Here is an 18,187-nt window from a genome sequence, read left to right on the forward strand (position 1 = left end):
TGTACACCACTCTGAGCAGTAATATCCCACATGCTCCTCTCATAGGAGGTCCACTGATGATACTCCTGAGGCCTAGCATAACCAAAACTCGGCCCTGTACCTCCTATCCCAGCTCCCAGCAAACCATCTCTTCTTCCTTGAACACCTTCTCGAGGCCTACTTGATTCACCCCTCTAACTAGTACCCATTGATTCCACAAGTGCTATTGCTTCTTCCCGAGTAACCCCCTGCTTAGGGGCTACCAAATAACCACCAACCTTCAAATCTTTAAGAAGTTTAAACTGTGGATGATCTTGAAACTCCCATTCATTCCCTTTTAACAATCTCTTCCTGGTATAAGGAGTACCATCCAAAAACTGTAAATTGGTATCCTTTGGGACTACCTTGTTGATTTGAAGTAGGCGGGAAATAAGTCTAGGGTGAGGGATGACGAGCTTGTTCTTCTTGTTCCTTGCCTCCCAAATATTAAACATCATAATCTGTCTAAGTGATAAGGCTAGGTTCCCCGTTACCAAGGCATATAAAACAATAACATCCTGATGCCTTACCATACTTTTATCACTGGTTCTGGGGCAAACATTCCAAAGTAACATTGACATTATCAACCGGGGCAGTGGTTTCAACAAAGAACGCTCCAACCTAAATGTTGTCCTCAAACTGTCTCTTCTAACATCAAAAATTTCAGAAAGCATATCAATCCAATTAGGTGGCGTTTCCGCCTTCGCCAAATATTTCTCATCCACATAATCACAAGCCCTTCCCGATGTAGCACCAGTGTCAAATTTTGCTATTTTATCTAAAGTAGCAAAAGACATTATCACCTTCTTTCCATTAACCGTGCCTACTAACTTAGAAGACACAGGAGGGTTACTACCATGAATTAGTTCTAAGGTACTTAACCAATCCATAATACCATTTAAGTACACCTCAGAATTATCATTATTAGTCCAAACCAAGGCTTGTTTCCACCCCACTTGCTCAAAAGCCTCAATCATCCCAAATCCCCTAAATTCTGACAAATCAAGTAGCCTTTCCCCCAACAATTGATCCTCAAGATGTCTAGCCTCCCCCATTTTTTCTTTAAACAAAATCGGTTGCCATTCAAGAGGTAAAGTAAATAAGGGGATACCTTGTCGCCATTCCGGTTTATCTACTTCAACTTCCATTTCATCACTTCTCTGCTGTGAGTTTTCTTCTGATGATGATGAGGATGATTCTTGAATAACCACTTGCCTTTGCTTCTTCTTTTGTTGACTAGAAGAAGTGTCACCTTTCTTGCTCAAATTCTTGACCATCTTTCCTGCCTTCTTTAGAGCATCCATGTCAACAAACTAACACAAAGTAACAAACTTTAGCAATGGTTAGTGAATTAAATAAGAATTAAGAAGAAATTTCAAAAAATTCGAAATTAAACTTACATGACTCTTGAAAAATAGGCTGAAATTAAACAAACAAAGAGAGGGGTTTTGTAGCCCTCGAAAAGTTATGCAATTTAGCCTAAAGAATTGTTAGAATTGATGGAGAATTGAAGGAGATATGAATGAATTAAGATTAGGGCTTTATGAAGAATTTTTTTAGATTTATTGGAGAAGAAGATATAATGCAGAGATATAAGGTTCAATAATGTGAACTGATCGATATAAGTGGCTATAATTAAAAACTTTAGATTTTTAGATTTTTATTAAAACATAAAAAAATTTGCAGTCAGAAGGTGCCGTAACCTACGCCAACTTTGACCGTAACCTACGCCGGTTGTGCTTTCAATTGGCGTAACTTACGCCGGTTGTCACCGTAGCTTACGCCAGTTGAAAATCCCATGCCTTTTGTTTTTGAATAGCCGTAACCTACGCCAAGGTTACCGTAACTTACGTTAGTTCAGTTTCAATTGGCGTAACTTACGCCGACTTGGGCCGTAGCTTACGCCTAACTGGAATTATGCTTTTTGGCGTCTTTGGAGGCGTAAACAGAGGATTTTTGGCGTAAACTAAAAGAAGCACTTCCAGGGCACCGTAGGTTACGCCTATATGGCCGTAACTTACGCTAGCTTAAAATCAAGTTCCTAGTTTCTCAATTGGCGTAACTTACGCCCTTAGGAGCCGTAAGCTACGCCTCTTATGAATTTTTTTTATTTTTTTAACTACAGCCACAAATCATGTTTAACATATTGATTGCAATTGTTTATAAAAATAGACTCCCTTCCCCAACTTAAAGGCACATTGTCCTCAATGTACGCCCGAAATTAGAGATGAGTTACTCAACTCAACAACTTGCAAAAACGTTTCCTTTTTTCACCCAAACCGACCTTCCCCAACTTAATTCTCAAACATAAGAGCTGGGAATTAAGTTTTCATGTGTGATTATGTAACAAAACACTCAAACAGATAAAAAATGCAAACAAGCTAACTTACCGAAAATGAAGGTAGAAAACAAACAAACAACGGGTTGCCTCCCCCTTAGCGCTAAGTTTATTGTCCTCAGCCCGACATTACCTCAATTTGATTCATGCAAGATCATAAGATGGTGGACTTGAGATGAAGTTCACCATTTCCTTTTTAGAGCCATTAATGTCACTTGCATCCAAATAAGGCTTCAAATGGTGCCCGTTGACCATTTGCTTCACTCCATCCTTTGGATCCTCAATTTCAATTTCACCAAACTTTCCAACTCTTGTAATGACATATGGACCCATCCACTTGCTCTTGAGTTTTCCCGGAAAGAATTTGAGCCTTGAATTGTAAAGCCATACCTTTTGGCCAACTTCGAACACCTTTTTCTTTAATTTGGCATCATGAACCGCTTTCATCTTGTCTTTGTATGTTGATGCGCATTCATATGCCTCATTTCTCAATTCTTCCAATTCACATATTTGCAACTTTCTCTCTTTGCTTGCATTCTCAAAATCCATGTTAACGGCCTTAACGGCTCACAATGCTCTATGTGCAAGCTCAATTGGAAGATGACAACCCTTTCCATAAACCAACCGATATGGTGTGGTTCCAATAGGCGTTTTGAAAGCGGTACGGTAGGCCCATAAAGCATCATTGAGTTTGGTAGACCAATCTTTTCTATCGGGCCTAACCGTCTTTTGCAAAATTTCTTTAATTTGCCTATTGAAAACCTCAACTTGACCACTCGTTTGTGGGTGGTAAGGAGTAGCAATTCGGTGGTTTACGCCATACTGTTTAAGGAGTTTGCCAAATTGAAAATTTTTAAAATGAGACCCCCTATCACTTATGATGACACGAGGGATTCCAAATCTTGAAAAGATATTACTTTGCACAAACTTACAAACAACGGTATGGTCGTTGGTTCTAGTGGCTATGGCTTCTACCCATTTGGAAACATAGTCTACGGCCACTAAAATGTAGTAATTACCAAAAGAATTAGGGAAGCGACCCATGAAATCAATGCCCCACACATCAAAAATGTTAACAACTAAAATGGGTTGCATGGGCATTTCATTCCTCCTAGTAATACTACCTAGTTGTTGACACCTAACACACTTTTTGACAAATTCAGCGGCATCTTTTAAAATGCTAGGCCAAAACAAACCACACATAAGAACCTTATAACCTGTATTTTGGCCGCTGAAATGACCTCCACATGCAAATGAATGTGCATGCGTCAACACCTCTTGAATTTCTTCTTCCGGAACACATCTTCTCACCAATTGATCCGGGCCAACTTTGAACAAATCTGGCTCATCCCAAATGTATTGCTTTGCTTGTGCCAAGAATTGTTGCTTCTTTCTCTTAGGCCAATGTTCCGGTATCTTACCTGCGGACAAAAAATTCACAAAATTTGCATACCAAGGAACAATAGAAACGGTTAATAGATGTTCATCCGGAAAGGTTTCATTGATCTCCTTGGTTGGTTCACCATCCATGACTTGAATTCTTGACAAGTGGTCCGCTACCACATTCTCACTTCCTTTCTTGTCTCTGATTTCCAAATCAAACTCTTGTAGTAGCAACACCCACCGAATTAGCCTTGGTTTTGCATCCTTTTTCTCCATCAAATGCTTCACCGCGCTATGATCTGTGTACACTATCACTTTGCTACCACAAATGTAAGAACGAAACTTGTCAAGTGTATAAACAACAGCAAGCAATTCTTTTTCGGTGGTTGTATAATTCAATTGGGCATCCGATAAAGTTTTGCTTGCATAATAAATCACAACGGGTTTCTTGTCTACCCGTTGCCCCAAAACAGCCCCAATTGCAAAGTCACTTGCATCACACATAATTTCAAAAGGCATGGACCAATTAGGTGATTGCAAAATGGGGGCTTCAACCAATTTCTCTTTCAAGGTTTCGAAAGCTTTTAAACACTCTTCATCAAAAACAAAAGGTACATCTTTTAGTAACAAATTACACAAAGGTTTTGTAATGACACTAATCCCTTGGTGAACCTTCTATAAAACCCGGCGTGTCCAAGAAAAGAACGGACACCCTTAACATTGATTGGAGGGGGTAAAGTAGAAATGACTTTGATTTTGGCTCGGTCAACTTCCATGCCTTTGTTTGAAATCACATGACCTAAAACCGTCCTCTCTTGAACCATGAAGTGGCTCTTTTCCCAACTTAAAACCAAATTTGTCTCAACACATCTTTTCAAAACTTTTGTAAGCTCATCAAGACAATTATCAAAGGTTTGGCCAAAAATTGAAAAATCATCCATAAAGATTTCTAGTGAATCACTGACCATATCTGAAAAGATACTCATCATATACCTTTGAAAGGTGGCTGGAGCATTACACAACCCGAATGGCATTCGCCTAAAGGCAAAAGTCCCATATGGGCATGTAAATGTGGTCTTGTGTTGGTCATCGGGGTGAATAGCAATCTGATTATAACCTGAATAACCATCTAGAAAACAATAGAACTTTTGACCTGCAAGTTTTTCGATGATTTGATCAATGAATGGTAATGGGAAATTAACTTTTGAAGTAGCGGTGTTCAATTTCCGGTAGTCAATGCACACCCTCCACCCGGTGATGGGTCGAGTTGCAATTTGCTCACCACTATCTCCTTTCACCACTTGAATTCCAGCTTTCTTAGGTACCATTTGTCTTGGACTTACCCATGTGCTATCCGAAATTGGGTAGATAATTCTAGCATCCAACCATTTTAGTACCTCTTTCTTCACAACTTCACGCATATGAGGATTCAACCTTCTTTGAGCATCACGTGAAGGTTTTGCTTCAGAATCGGTGATTATCTTATGCATCACAATTGATGGACTAATGCCTTTCAAGTCGGCAATTGTCCACCCAATGGTCGCCTTGTATTCCTTGAGCACTTTTAGCAATGCCCTTTCTTGCACTTCTTCCAAATTTGATGCAATAATCACCGGCAAAGTTTATTCTTTTCCCCAAAATGCATACTTCAAATGAGATGGGAGTTCTTTCAACTCAACTTGTGGTGGACTTTCAATGAAAGGTTTGAGATGAGTGTCAATGTGATCCGGTAGACTTTCAACCAAATGAGTCCATGGTGGTCTACCTTCTTGAATTGCCATGATCTCCCAATCCTTCTCTTCCTTCTTCAATGTCTCACTATGCTCCACAATCAACCTGTCAACCAAAGCACAAGACTCCCGTGTGTCTTCCTCACTTTCATGAGAAATGCACTCATCAATGACGTCCGCCATAAAGCATTCGTCACTAACTACGGGGTTAGGAACACTAGCAAAAACATTTAATCTAATCTTACGGTTGCCAAAGGTTAATTCAACCGTACCCCGCCTACAATCAATTAATGCATTAGCGGTGGCCAAAAAGGGCCTTCCCATGATGACATTGGGCTGCCTTACATTACCGCTTGGTGCAAAATCAAGAACCAAAAAGTCTACGGGGTAATAAAAGTCCTCCACCTTCACTATGACATCTTGGACAATTCCTCTTGGAAGTTTTAGTGACAAATCAGCCATCACCAAGGTGGCGTCGACTTTTTCCAATGGTCCAAAGTCATATTGATCATACAACATACCCGGTAAGATACTCACACCCGCCCCCATATCCAAAAGTGTCTTGTTCATTTTAAAATCACCAACTTGAATTGTAATTAAAGGTGCTCCAGGATCTTGGAGTTTAGGTGGGAGTATACCCATCACAACGGCACTAACTTCCTCATTCAAAACAATCTTCTTTGGAAGTTTATGATGTCGTTTTTGGGTACACAACTCCTTAAGATATTTAGCATAAGCCGGAACTTGTTTAATAATGTCAATAAGAGGTATATTGATTTTCACTTGTTTAAAAATTTCCCACATTTCTTCCTCATGGGGACCTCTTTTCTTAAGTGTAGGCCTAAGTCTTGGATCAATCAAAGTCAAAGGAAAAGGAATGGTATTACCCTCCATATCTTTTCCTTGTTTTTCAGAAAATTTTTCACTAGACCTATTGTTTTCTACCTCTTTAAAAGACACTTTTTTACTTGGTTTAGGCAAAACAAATTCCGGTTCATGCTCACTATCTTGGTCATCATCAACATCCTCCACCACACCATCAACAAGTGATGATGGAGGCACAACTTTATTATCATAAACTTTACCACTACGAAGAAGACTTGCATTGTTTATCTCCACATTCTTGACATTCTTTGAGTTGCCACTTTGATGTTGTCGATTGATCTTCGTGTCACTTGGTAGCTTTCCCGGATTCTTCCTCAATTCCGACACATCCTCCGCTAATTGACCCACTTGCTTTTGCAAAGATTCAACCGTTTTATCCCGAATCTCATTCTTTCGATCCATTTCCTTCAAATACTCCATAATTTCCCCGGTTGACACCTCATTGCTTCCCGATGCTCTACCTTGGTTATTACCTTGTTGAACGTTTCTTGGGTAGCCTCGATTGAATCCTTGATTTTGGCCACCCTGGTAATTCCCTTGGTTGTAGTTTCGGCCTTGGAATGGTTGAAATGGTGCTCCACTAATTTGGTTGTTTCCTTGAAAGTTTGGGTTGAGTTGATTTGAAGAATTTTCATACCAAAGGTTTGGATGGTTTCTCATTCCCGGATGATAAGTGTTGGAGTTCATGTCAAATGGTCTCTTTTCTCCATACACTTGATTCACTTCTTCAACTTGTTCCGGGATCAATGGACATTGCAAAGCCGTATGTCCAAGTTCATCACAACTTTCACAAATCGGGTATTCTTGAGAAACTTCAGCAACACCCTGATTTTCAGCTTTCCCCAACTTAGCAAACTTCCGTTCCAAAGCTTCAAGTCGATCTTTGGTGGCTTGATCACTTGTAGATGATGATGAAGCTATTGGATGCCTTGCTCTCCTATTCGATTGAGCTTGCCTTTTCGAATTCACACTCATTTTCTCCAAGAATTCCCAATCAACATCTTCGGGATTAGTCAAGAAAGTTCCATTGCTAATTGAATTCACATCTCTTTTCTCTTTCGGTAGTAAACCATCATAGAAAGTCGTGATCAACTCCCATTTCCATGATGTGGACAAGTTCTCAACAACTCATTAAACCTCTTGAAAGCTTCATGAAAAGTTTCACCCGATTGTTGCTGAAAAGTTCTTATTGAAGTTCTTGCATCACTAGTCTTTTGCATCGTATAATACTCATCCAAGAATTGTTGTTGCATTTCAGCCCATGTAAAGATACTACCCGATGGCAATGATAAAAACCATTGCTTTGCTTTATCCTTCAAAGTGAACTGAAATAAGACTAGTTTAACTTCATCCGGAGAAAATCCTTGACCTCCAATGATACCACAAATAGCCTCAAACTCCGACAAGTGCAAATAAGGCTCCTCCGTTGCTTTACCATAGAAACCTGGTAAAATACTCAAACATTGAGGTCTAACTTCAAAAGCTCTACCCCTCAACACCGGTGGTACTATAGGTGAGGCATTAACGGCTATGGCGGGTCGGAAATGACTATCAACTCCTTGTGGTGGAGGTTGATAGTTCATATTAGGAATGACACGGTTGTGTGGTTGGTTAATGGGTGGGACTCCACGACGGTAGTGACGTGGTGGTGGTCCTTGAGGAATTCTTGGGTTGATGTATTGAGGTTGGTTAAATTGAGGATATTGAATGTTTTGTGGTTGCCCATAATCATCTCCATCATTCCAATCATATCCATCATCATGATTATCAAACCTCCCATCATTCCAATTATCAACCCTTTCATACACCGATTCCGTATACCGTGATCCTTCTCCAACAAAGGTTGGTGTTCTAGTTCGGTGAGGAGTTGTGAATCCGCTTCTCACGGATCGGGGTGGATGTTGTTGTTGAGGTTGGTTTTGGGGTTGGACATTTTGTTCAAGGTTAGGTTCTTGTTGGGTTCCGGTTGGTTGAATAATTGGTGGTATATTTCCGGGATTACTCATGTTTGCACGGTGAAGTACTCGGTTTCTCCTAGCTGTTTTCTCAATTTCCGGATCAAACAACAAAGGTGATTTCTTCTTTGAATACCTCGTATGCATAAACAACCTGTAACCTACACAAATAACACACCTAGCGTAATTCGGAAATACAAAAATGCAAAGAAAATAAACAAACTACTAACAAAACTAAACTAATTCTTTTTGTATTTTCTGAAAATTTTAACAAATTGAAAGCAACTTTAACACTTTGCACACCGATTCCCCGGCAATGTCGTTGGACCAATCAAATATATAAACTAAATACCTATAACTAGTATGGGTAAGTCGAGTATCGTATCCACAGGGAATCAGGGGAAAGTGTTAAACAAGTTTACAAAGTTGATTAAGCTAGACATAAACTTGAAATTGATTGATTGATTGGTTTGATTAATAACTAAAAGTGATTAAAGACTTAACAAAATAACTCAATTAAACAAAGTAGACCATTCTCATGCTTCAAATTATGTTTTCAAATATGTAATCTAACTTATACTCATTGGAAATCACATAGACATGATTCGTTATAACGTTTGGATTGAATAAATTCAAGAACTAGACTAATCGGTTGTGATGATTCACGATAATGAAAACCGGGGAATTGACACAACTAGACTTCTACTTCATTAAAATAAACTATAAGTTCATAAGAGATTCATACAATAATCAATGATCAATTAACAAGTTAAAACCAAATGATAGATGAATTTCATTCAAGTCATGAACAAATAATCATTCAAACAATCCAAACAACATTAGATGTAAAAGACTAATAAAGAATTAAACATCTAATCCAACATGAATATAAGAAAGATTGAACATAAATGGCTTACATAATTGTTCACATGAGAATGATCAATAGAAAACCTTGTCTATCTTCTTCATCATTGAATCTTCAATTTGAATTGTCATCTTCATGAATTGGTGATTTAATAATGATATTGGGGTCTTGGGAATGTTAGGAACTGCTATTGTATGTGAAAAATATGAATAGTAACTTCCCCAAGTCGTATTGTGAATGGAATATAACTGAACTTGAATTAAAACCATAAAATTCGGATTTCTGATCAGCACCTGGCGTAACCTACTACCCCCCTGGGCGTAAGTTACGCCCCTTGGGTTTTCAACTGGCGTAACCTATTGCCAAGTCTGGCGTAAGTTACGCAATTTGTTTCTTTAGAATTCCAGATTTTTTCTTCTTGGTTCCTTGACTCGTTTCTTGATTCAATTAGCTCCATTTCATCACCTAGTGCCTGAAACACTTAACAAACATAAAGGTACCCCTAATCGTCTATTAAGCTTCACAAAACGACTTGATTTTACATCTTAAAATCATGCATTCTAAGTGTTTATCAAACAATCAAACGATTTAATTTCCAGAACAAGAAGATTCATGCATTCAGTATAGTAAACTAAACTATTTAAATTAAAGTGAAAATAAAAACTATTTAATTTTCTTAGTGTAAAACAAAATATTGTAGGATCGAAATTGTGCAAGTTGACTTGATTATGTGAGACTAATGGTGGATGTATGTTAATGTGTGTAATGTGTTTGGAAAGTTATAAACGTGCGTGACAGATAATAGATTAGAAATGGAATTGTCATAATAGATTAAAAATGGAATCGTCAAATCATCATCTAATTTTAATCTTAATCTTATCACCTAACCTCAATTCAATTTTATTAAGTTTTGATTTTAAACATGTGATTAAATTAGTATACGTCGACCAATTTATATTTACTAATTTGGCTAAACTAATTTATATATTAAGATAAGTCGACCCATTTGTATTACTAATTTGGATAAACTATAATCAAATTATTTATAAAAATAATGTCTGACCAAACTCCACCATATGTATTAATTTGGTATATAATATTAATTAATTAATTATTGAATATCATTATAATTATCTTTATCTTTATTTTTTTATTTTTTTTAACTTTAATTATATTAAAAGACAATTGACCTAGTCACAACTCTTCAATTCTCAAAACTAAACATGGCTAACAAAAATAAAATTATTTTTCTTACAAGACATCAATGAAAACTCGATTAATTATATAATCAAAGTTAAGATATGATTTCCCTAGAAGAGTTTATATAAAAGAGACTTTAGTACACCATCCAACCTTGATATGGGTTAACATTTAGAATTAACATCTGAATATCTCATTTTTTCAAAGTATATTTTTACATTTAATGTCATTTAAGTATTTTTTTTTTCCGTTCCATATACTAACTCTTATATTAATAATATTGTAAAAATCCGTGTATTTGACACGGGTTTAAAATCTAGTACTATCTTATAAAGCATTCTATCATTTTTTTTAAATCTCAATTAACTAATTGTACTACCTAAATTATTTCTCTTTTTTATTCACTAATATAAACATCTCTACCTAATATACCTATAATACCCTTAAATCTCAACCACTCATTTTTCTTTTTTTTCTCAAATCTCAATCACTCATTTTTCCTCTCTCCTACATCAATCATTTTATCCCTCTAATTCATTCAAAATCTTGTATCTCAAAAACCGTATATCGATAAATTATAAAAATTGTATAGGTTTTCTTAAAATTCCATGCTATTTCATTAGAGATGTCATTCGATATACTTCCGACGAATTTTTAAATCCAAGAGCGAAGTCCGTACGGATAAGGCATTTGGCTATCATATTCTATGACTTGACCTATCACCTCCATCATCCCACCACCGTAACGCGCTAGCACTCTCTCGTATAGTATAAGTTGTTACAAGTTGTTACAACAAGGGGTATTTATAAATTATAATCTTATTACATTTTACACATACCCCTCGAAGGCTCGAACCAAGAAATACCCACAAATGCAATACTACATTTTTCTCAAACATTTTCCTTTTTACTGTTACATTATTGAAAAATAAATCGCCTTTGGATTGGTAACTATCTGATAAGCCTTATGTTGAGAATATCTTTGCTATTGATCAGAGGATATTCGAAGCTTCCTCGTTGTTTTTAACATCTTTAGTCAACATTGTTTTTAATCTTCGGATCCTTGAAAAACATTACTTGATGATAAATCACTAGCTTTATCTTTACTTGCAACTTTAATTCTTGAACGAATCTCTGAAATCCTATTCATTTCTGAACTTTGAGTTGTTGAACTTGAATGTAGATTCCAAAATGATGTTTGCTTATAGAATGTGTTGACTTATTGTGAGAAAAATTACATTTTTCCACCACTTTAGACATCAATAAATATATGGTCGAGTGACATATATCTCGAACCGTTTAGTGGGTTTTGTAGTCTCTGGCCAAGGCTACGTAACAAACTAAGATGCGTCTAAATATCGAATCTCAAAGTTGTGTGTTTGGTGCATAAGTTAGAGTTGAAAAACCTTTGTCCCACACTGGGGTGGGATATAAACTTTCACTAGTTTATAAGTGGAAGTTTTAAGCTATGTAAGATCTTGTGTTGTGTTTTACTCTGGCTTCTACCCGCGCGCAAGGGGGTGCCCGTTTTCTGGGTCAAAATTCTCTCAACCAATGCGTGTACGCGCGACCTGCGGACACGTATGCAGCTCGGAAAATTGGGGCCCGCGCGGGTTGTCGACTTTATATAGTTCTCCCATTCTATTATTGTATTTATTGGGTTATCTTTTTCTATCGTATTGTAATATATCTAAGGAATTTGACTCTAGTTCGTAATTAAACAAACGAATAATTCAAAATTAAATTATGTTTATTCACGTTAATTACAAGTCAAAAATCACAAATGTTACAGTTTGTTGAGGAAGGGTTTTAAGGCTCATATAGCGTACCGAAAATATTTACAAAAATAGTATGGGAGTAGGTTTTATGTTGAGAGCGGAAATAGCGACGAAGACAAGGAGTAGTTTAATTTTTACTTTATGTACCAGTTAAACGTAATAGTTTAATTTGTAGGATATTAATTATGTATTAGTTTAAATGTAGTAGTTTAATTTTTAGGATTTAATTTAATTAAGTATTAGTTTAATGTATTGTTTAATTTGTTGTAACATTTGGTTAAAAATGAAATAGATCGAATAAAAATTTTTGAGAAAAATGTGAGAAAGAGGCCTTATTTTGAGTGGTAGGTCTTGAGTGTGTTTAGGAGAAATAAAAGTCAATATGGTAGTGGGGAAAAGGTGAAAAAGAAAAAAAGCGTCATCTTATCTCATAGAAGCAAGATTGTGATGAAATCAATATTTTTTAAGAAAATTTTATTTGGCATCATTGACTTTTTCATATTATTTACTTATTTTTTATCTAACTAATTTATGACATCATTTTTGAATTTTAATTTTTAATCCCTTTATTTAAAATTTTTTAAAACTATCAAACCTAATGTAAAATAAACCTAATATATAATAACATTTTTTATGATAGTAAAGGTTGAATCTTCTCTTTTTATTATAGCAACATTAATAACTTGCCATTAAAAATATAGACATTTTTACCTTACGGGTTTTTTTATGCTTCATTATGATAATAGACATGTATTTACAAAAGTTGTTTAGAATACCCGGGTTCAACCCGGGTAAATTAGCAATAATATATTAGAATCTTTAACACAATTTTTCCATGTTCTTTGTTTTAGAACACTCTTTGTTTTGACTACCACTAATTAATATGATGCCATTTACGGCTAAAGGTGCAAAGCCACTAGCCTACTCAGCTCTACGTTTCATAAAAACCCATTAAGCCGTCTGCCCGTAGGCACGAAATGGATTAATGGGTAAAATTCGGTGCAACCATTGATTTAAACTTTGGTCTCCCCAAGACCCCAAGCCAAGCCTTTGTTGCTTGACTCCCATGCCAATCTTTCTATGCAGGAATTGGCGTTTTAAAACCCTCCGGTATCGATTTATTGAAGCAAATGTTTGTTATGAGAACATCCTCCCAGATAAAGAATCAAACGAAACTACTTATAAGATCTACCATAATTAGCCTATACATGGAATAATTAAGTAGAACTATTACATGTTCAACTCATTTTGAGATTACATGTTTACTAGCTAAGCTCACCCAGATATTTTCAGCTATGTCACTGGTTGCAGGAGGAATCGAAACATTTAGAATTTCCAGTTGATGTCATATTGTCGGCCACCAAAAAATTTGATGAAACATATTGCATTGGCTCGGGGGGATATGGAAAAGTGTACAAAGCAGAACTTTCTCTTTCTAGTAGAGTAAGTTTGTTGGAATCAAAAATCAAGAACGTGGATAGATTGCCTAAGAAACGCACTGTAGCCATAAAACGGATTATGCATAGAGAAGACGGGTTAGGGAATCAAGGGTTTCTAGCCGAACTAGAATTGCTTACTAGATGTGAGAATCCCAACATACTCCGTCTTCTTGGATATTGTGTTAATGGTCCTGAAAGGATTCTTGTGTATGAGCATGCTTCTAACGGAAGTCTGGATGATTATCTCAATAGCCCAGACAAGATGATTAATCTTACGTGGGAACAACGTTTAAAGATGTGCGTCGGTATTGCAAACGGATTAAATTACCTCCATAAGACAGAGGGAGACAAAAATGTTATAATACACCGTGATATAAAGAGCGATAACATTCTTTTGGATGAGAATTTGGAGGTCAAGATCGCTGATTTCGGGCTTTCTATATTCCACCCTACAAATCACCCGGAAAGCACTATATATACAAAGAATTTTGCAGGCACAAATGTGTATGCAGATCCAGAATACATGAAGATGGGTAAGCTGAAAGTAGAATCCGATATATACTCTTTCGGAGTAGTTTTATTTGAAATTCTATGTGGAAAGTTGGCATATGATTCATTTTACACCAACCAATATGAGAAGGGGCTTGCACCAGTGGCACGAAAACACTTTCGAAAGGGAACAATAATGGAAATGGTTGATGGGAACTTAATGAATGAAGCTCATGAACTCAGTTCTACACTAAGGATAGGACCAGATCAACGTTCTTTGGACGCATTTTGCAAAGTCGCTCACGAATGTTTAGCAGAAACTCAAGTTAGTCGTCCAAAAATGAAAGTCATCGATGAAGAACTTAAGAAAGCATTACAGTTTCAAGTAAGTCAATGTTTGAAAGTTATGTTATACTCGTATCTATCTATATCTATACTTCCTTATAAAAGAACTGACGACCCTTCCTTAAACTTTTAAGAACATAATATGTCTAATTTACATTTCATCTTAATACATCCCTATTTTCATTCTATACACTGTGACTAAAATACTCTTACAAAAGTTTCAGACTTTATTAAAATTCTCTTTGTTCGTCAAATATTTTTATTGTTTGTTATTGTTAAAAACTATCATACAAATGAAAGTTCCGATTAAGTATTTAATTTGAAAGTAACGTTATCACAACACCTCGAACCTTGTCTATTTTTGTCGCTGCAACGTGCGGACACCAATCTAGTATCTATACAAATATATAAAGTATTGAGTCTTGGATTCGCTGACAAGACTTGCTCGCTAACGTGTGTCGTCAGCAAGTCATCAGAGAGTCCAATGACTCTCTTCAGCGGGTTGTATGCTGCCCAATTTGTTGGTCAAGGCGGAAAGAATTCAAACCAGATGAAGACAAAAGTCACATGGTGGTTTCTCCAACTGTAATTTACCTTGTACGGCAAAGGTACAGTTGGGACCAAAACTAGGGTTTTCTCTCTCATACCTGTTTTGGTAAAGAAGACAAAAGCTCTTGCATGAAAGTACTTCGAGCCAATGGAAAGTCGACAACCACTATCAAGTCACTATCTTTGTGAGGCTGTGTTGCCTTAATTCTTCTCTATAAAAGGCAACACAGCCGCAACATATACTTTGTGTTTGTCACCATAAAAAGTGTGTGTCACTTTGGTTGTGATTGCTCAAGTTTTTAGTGTGTCTAGACTTAACAATTACTTTGTTCATTTGCATTCTTGTAAGTCAAGTTGTAATATCGACCATGTATTCATCGTTTAATCAATGATATATATGATTTGACTTACCTAGATTTTTTGCAGTTGAACTTGTTATTGTTCTTGTTATTTACTTTCTGCCTAGTTAATTATAATACAAGTTGTGCATTCGTAGACTGTCAAGTGGCATTAGAGCCACCGTTCCTAAATCATTGGAACAAGATCTGTTTGCCTTCTGTATTTACATTAATTTTCGGTACTTCTTTTCTTCTTTAAAATCATCTTTTCTTTAAAACAAGAACATTTCTTTTGTTCCTTCCCTTGTGAATACACGTGACTTTGGTTATGTGTTTGTTCCTCCCAAGTTTGAGCCCAAAGATTTTGGGTCTTGGAAGGAAAGAATGCTTCTTCACATTGTAGGGGTGGAACCTTACCTAATGACCATCTTAACTGTTGGTCCCTACGTACCCACTTATGTCCAAAGAACTCCAGGAGCCACACTTGAAGCTCCTGAGATTGTGACTGATCTGGTAAACCAGAGGTCCAATGGACTGATGATGAGCGGAGACTGGTAAGCCTTGATTCCAGACTCAAAAACATGATTCTCACCACTCTTCCTACTGAAATCATGAAGCTCATCATCAAATATCCCACTTCTAAGGAAGTCTGGGATAGATTGTGCAGCATGTACGAAGGTTCTGCTGACACAATCAAGACCAAGAAAATTGACATAAAAAGGGCCTATGAAAACTTCTTTTCTCTTCCAGATGAAAGTCTTGACAACACTTATACCCGTTTCAAAGGGTTGATGAATGATATGACTAATGTTGGCATCGACCATGATAATTTTGAGTTGTGCCACAAATTCGTCGATTCTCTTCCTCTTAAATGGCAAAATTTGAGGCAAATCCTTCGTACCACCAAACAAATTCAAGATTATGATCTTGAGGAACTTTTTGGTGTTCTTCAATTTGAAGAAAAGGCTTTGGCTCAAAACATACGAGCTGTTGCTTATGCTCGTAGACATGTCGGTCCCTCTTCTTCTACCAGCACGTCAGCCTTTTCTGTCTCTGACCCTCTTGCCCTCGTTTCTGCTGAACCCATAAATCTTAACATGGGAGTCAGCAACTCTACACTTCCTCCCTTTATCCAATCTCTTGTTGATGATCTTGACGCTGAAGAGAAACAAGAGATGTTCATCGATTTCATGGACTTTGCCTTGATCGCTGGAAAGAGGTATTCTCGAAAATGGAACAACCGTAAGTCGGTTGCTTCATATAAGCCTCCTACTGATAAATCTCAGGAGGAATGTTGGAGGTGTGGCAAAAAAGGCCATTATCAAAAAGAATGCAGGGTTTCTATTCCTACCCATGTTGTTCCTAAATCTAATCCTACTAAATCTGCTGATCAGTACAGGAACAAATACTACCAGCTAAAAGCAAAAATTGCTGAAGAAGAGGAGGCCAAAACACCAACAAAAGGAATGGTTGCTGAAGAGCATGATTGGGTTGACTCTGATGAGTCTGATGATGAAGAGTATGTGGATGCAATGTGCTTAATGGCACTTTTTGATGGTGATGCACTGACAAAAGACCAAGTCTCCTCTAGTCAGTGGGTAAATGTCACTGTCAAAAAGGTACATTCTCTTTCTTCTGCTTCTAATGAGGATAAGACCAAACTTATTGAGTCTTTGTCCTATTATCTTCAGTTCGTAGAATCTAAGCGAGCTCAGCTCCAATATAAGCTTAACTCTACCACTTCTGAGTTAAATGTTAAATCAGAAAAACTCATGAAATTGAAAAATATTCATGTTGAGCTTCAATCTCATGAGTTGCTAACTCAAAAGGTTCAACTTGAGAATGAACAACTCATAAGTGAAATAGCTAATCTTAAAAAGATTGTGACCTCCTGGTCAAAAGCTTCCAAGTTTCACCATCAATGCTTAAGTGAACAAGTCCCTGCCCAAGTTCAGGCAGTGATAGGTGGCAATTATGACACTGCTGCTTTACTTGCTGACTCGTTCAACGATGATGTGAAACCCCAAATCTCAATTCCCCCATCTGTTGTAGTCTCTTCTGAAGAGATGAAGAAATGGTACTTTGTCAAAGGACAAAATAATTACCATAATGAAATGGAAGCTAGTGCTATCTCTTCCTCCTCTAGCAACCCTGTTGTCCCTACTGAGGAAAATAGTGCAAGCACTTTTGCTAGCACCAGCAACCTCTTCTCTCGTTTTCCCATTATTGGCATGATGCCAAATGAAGGAAGAGTTCAGTACTCTTCTGGGGAATCGTTTGAAGGTGATATCAATAGTGATGGTTTTCAACCTATTGCTCCTCAGCAGCTCATCATAGGAGCTGCTGAACTTTTCAAACGTAGCTCAATTCCTGTTCCCTATGACTATAGCACTCCTCAGAGGGGTAATCCTAGTAGTCAGCAACCCCAATCTATCTCTATACCTTCTTCCTCCATTTAGCAAGCACCTAACCATGCTGTAAACAAAGATGACCAGCATGAGCGTATAATGAAAAGACGCGTTAGGTTCGCTGATGCCAGATATCAGCAAGTACTTCCTTCACAGGGTGTACCTGCTCAGGTGCAATCTGATCAGCAGTCACAGTTTGTGCCTGTTCGTTCTTTTCCAAGGCACAACACTCCTCAACAAGGAAGGTTGCCTTCTCAAAACAGGTCTAACACTCCTCAGCGAGGGAACGTGTCTCATCAGCATACAAGACCTGTAACCCCTCAGCAAACCTACTTGCCACATCAGCAAGTAGTACCAATTACCCCTCAAAGACACTTGCCACACCAGCAAGTAAAATCGATCACTCCTCAAAGAGGACATTTGCCTCACCAGCAAGTGAGACCAATTACCCTCAAAGAGGTCGCTTGC

At 37.2% G+C, this 18,187-nt stretch overlaps 3 protein-coding genes across 3 annotated transcripts; 1 reads left to right on the forward strand and 2 right to left on the reverse strand.

Moving 5' to 3' along the window:
* Window positions 1-2,500: 2,500 nt before the first annotated feature.
* On the reverse strand, window positions 2,501-2,905 carry LOC122599536. The gene has a single exon (XM_043772062.1). It carries the CDS (start codon window positions 2,903-2,905, stop codon window positions 2,501-2,503), a length of 405 nt encoding a protein of 134 aa, XP_043627997.1.
* Window positions 2,906-5,361: 2,456 nt separating this feature from the next.
* On the reverse strand, window positions 5,362-7,329 carry LOC122599538. The gene has a single exon (XM_043772064.1). It carries the CDS (start codon window positions 7,327-7,329, stop codon window positions 5,362-5,364), a length of 1,968 nt encoding a protein of 655 aa, XP_043627999.1.
* Window positions 7,330-13,669: 6,340 nt separating this feature from the next.
* Window positions 13,670-15,869, forward strand: LOC122599539 (probable receptor-like protein kinase At5g59700). The gene is made up of 2 exons (XM_043772065.1): window positions 13,670-14,464; window positions 15,594-15,869. Exons 1-2 carry the CDS (start codon window positions 13,670-13,672, stop codon window positions 15,867-15,869), a joined length of 1,071 nt encoding a protein of 356 aa, XP_043628000.1.
* The last annotated feature ends 2,318 nt before the right edge of the window (window positions 15,870-18,187 follow it).

Source organism: Erigeron canadensis, chromosome 5, assembly GCF_010389155.1.
Source record: "Erigeron canadensis isolate Cc75 chromosome 5, C_canadensis_v1, whole genome shotgun sequence".
In the NCBI taxonomy this organism is placed as follows: Eukaryota; Viridiplantae; Streptophyta; class Magnoliopsida; order Asterales; family Asteraceae; genus Erigeron; species Erigeron canadensis.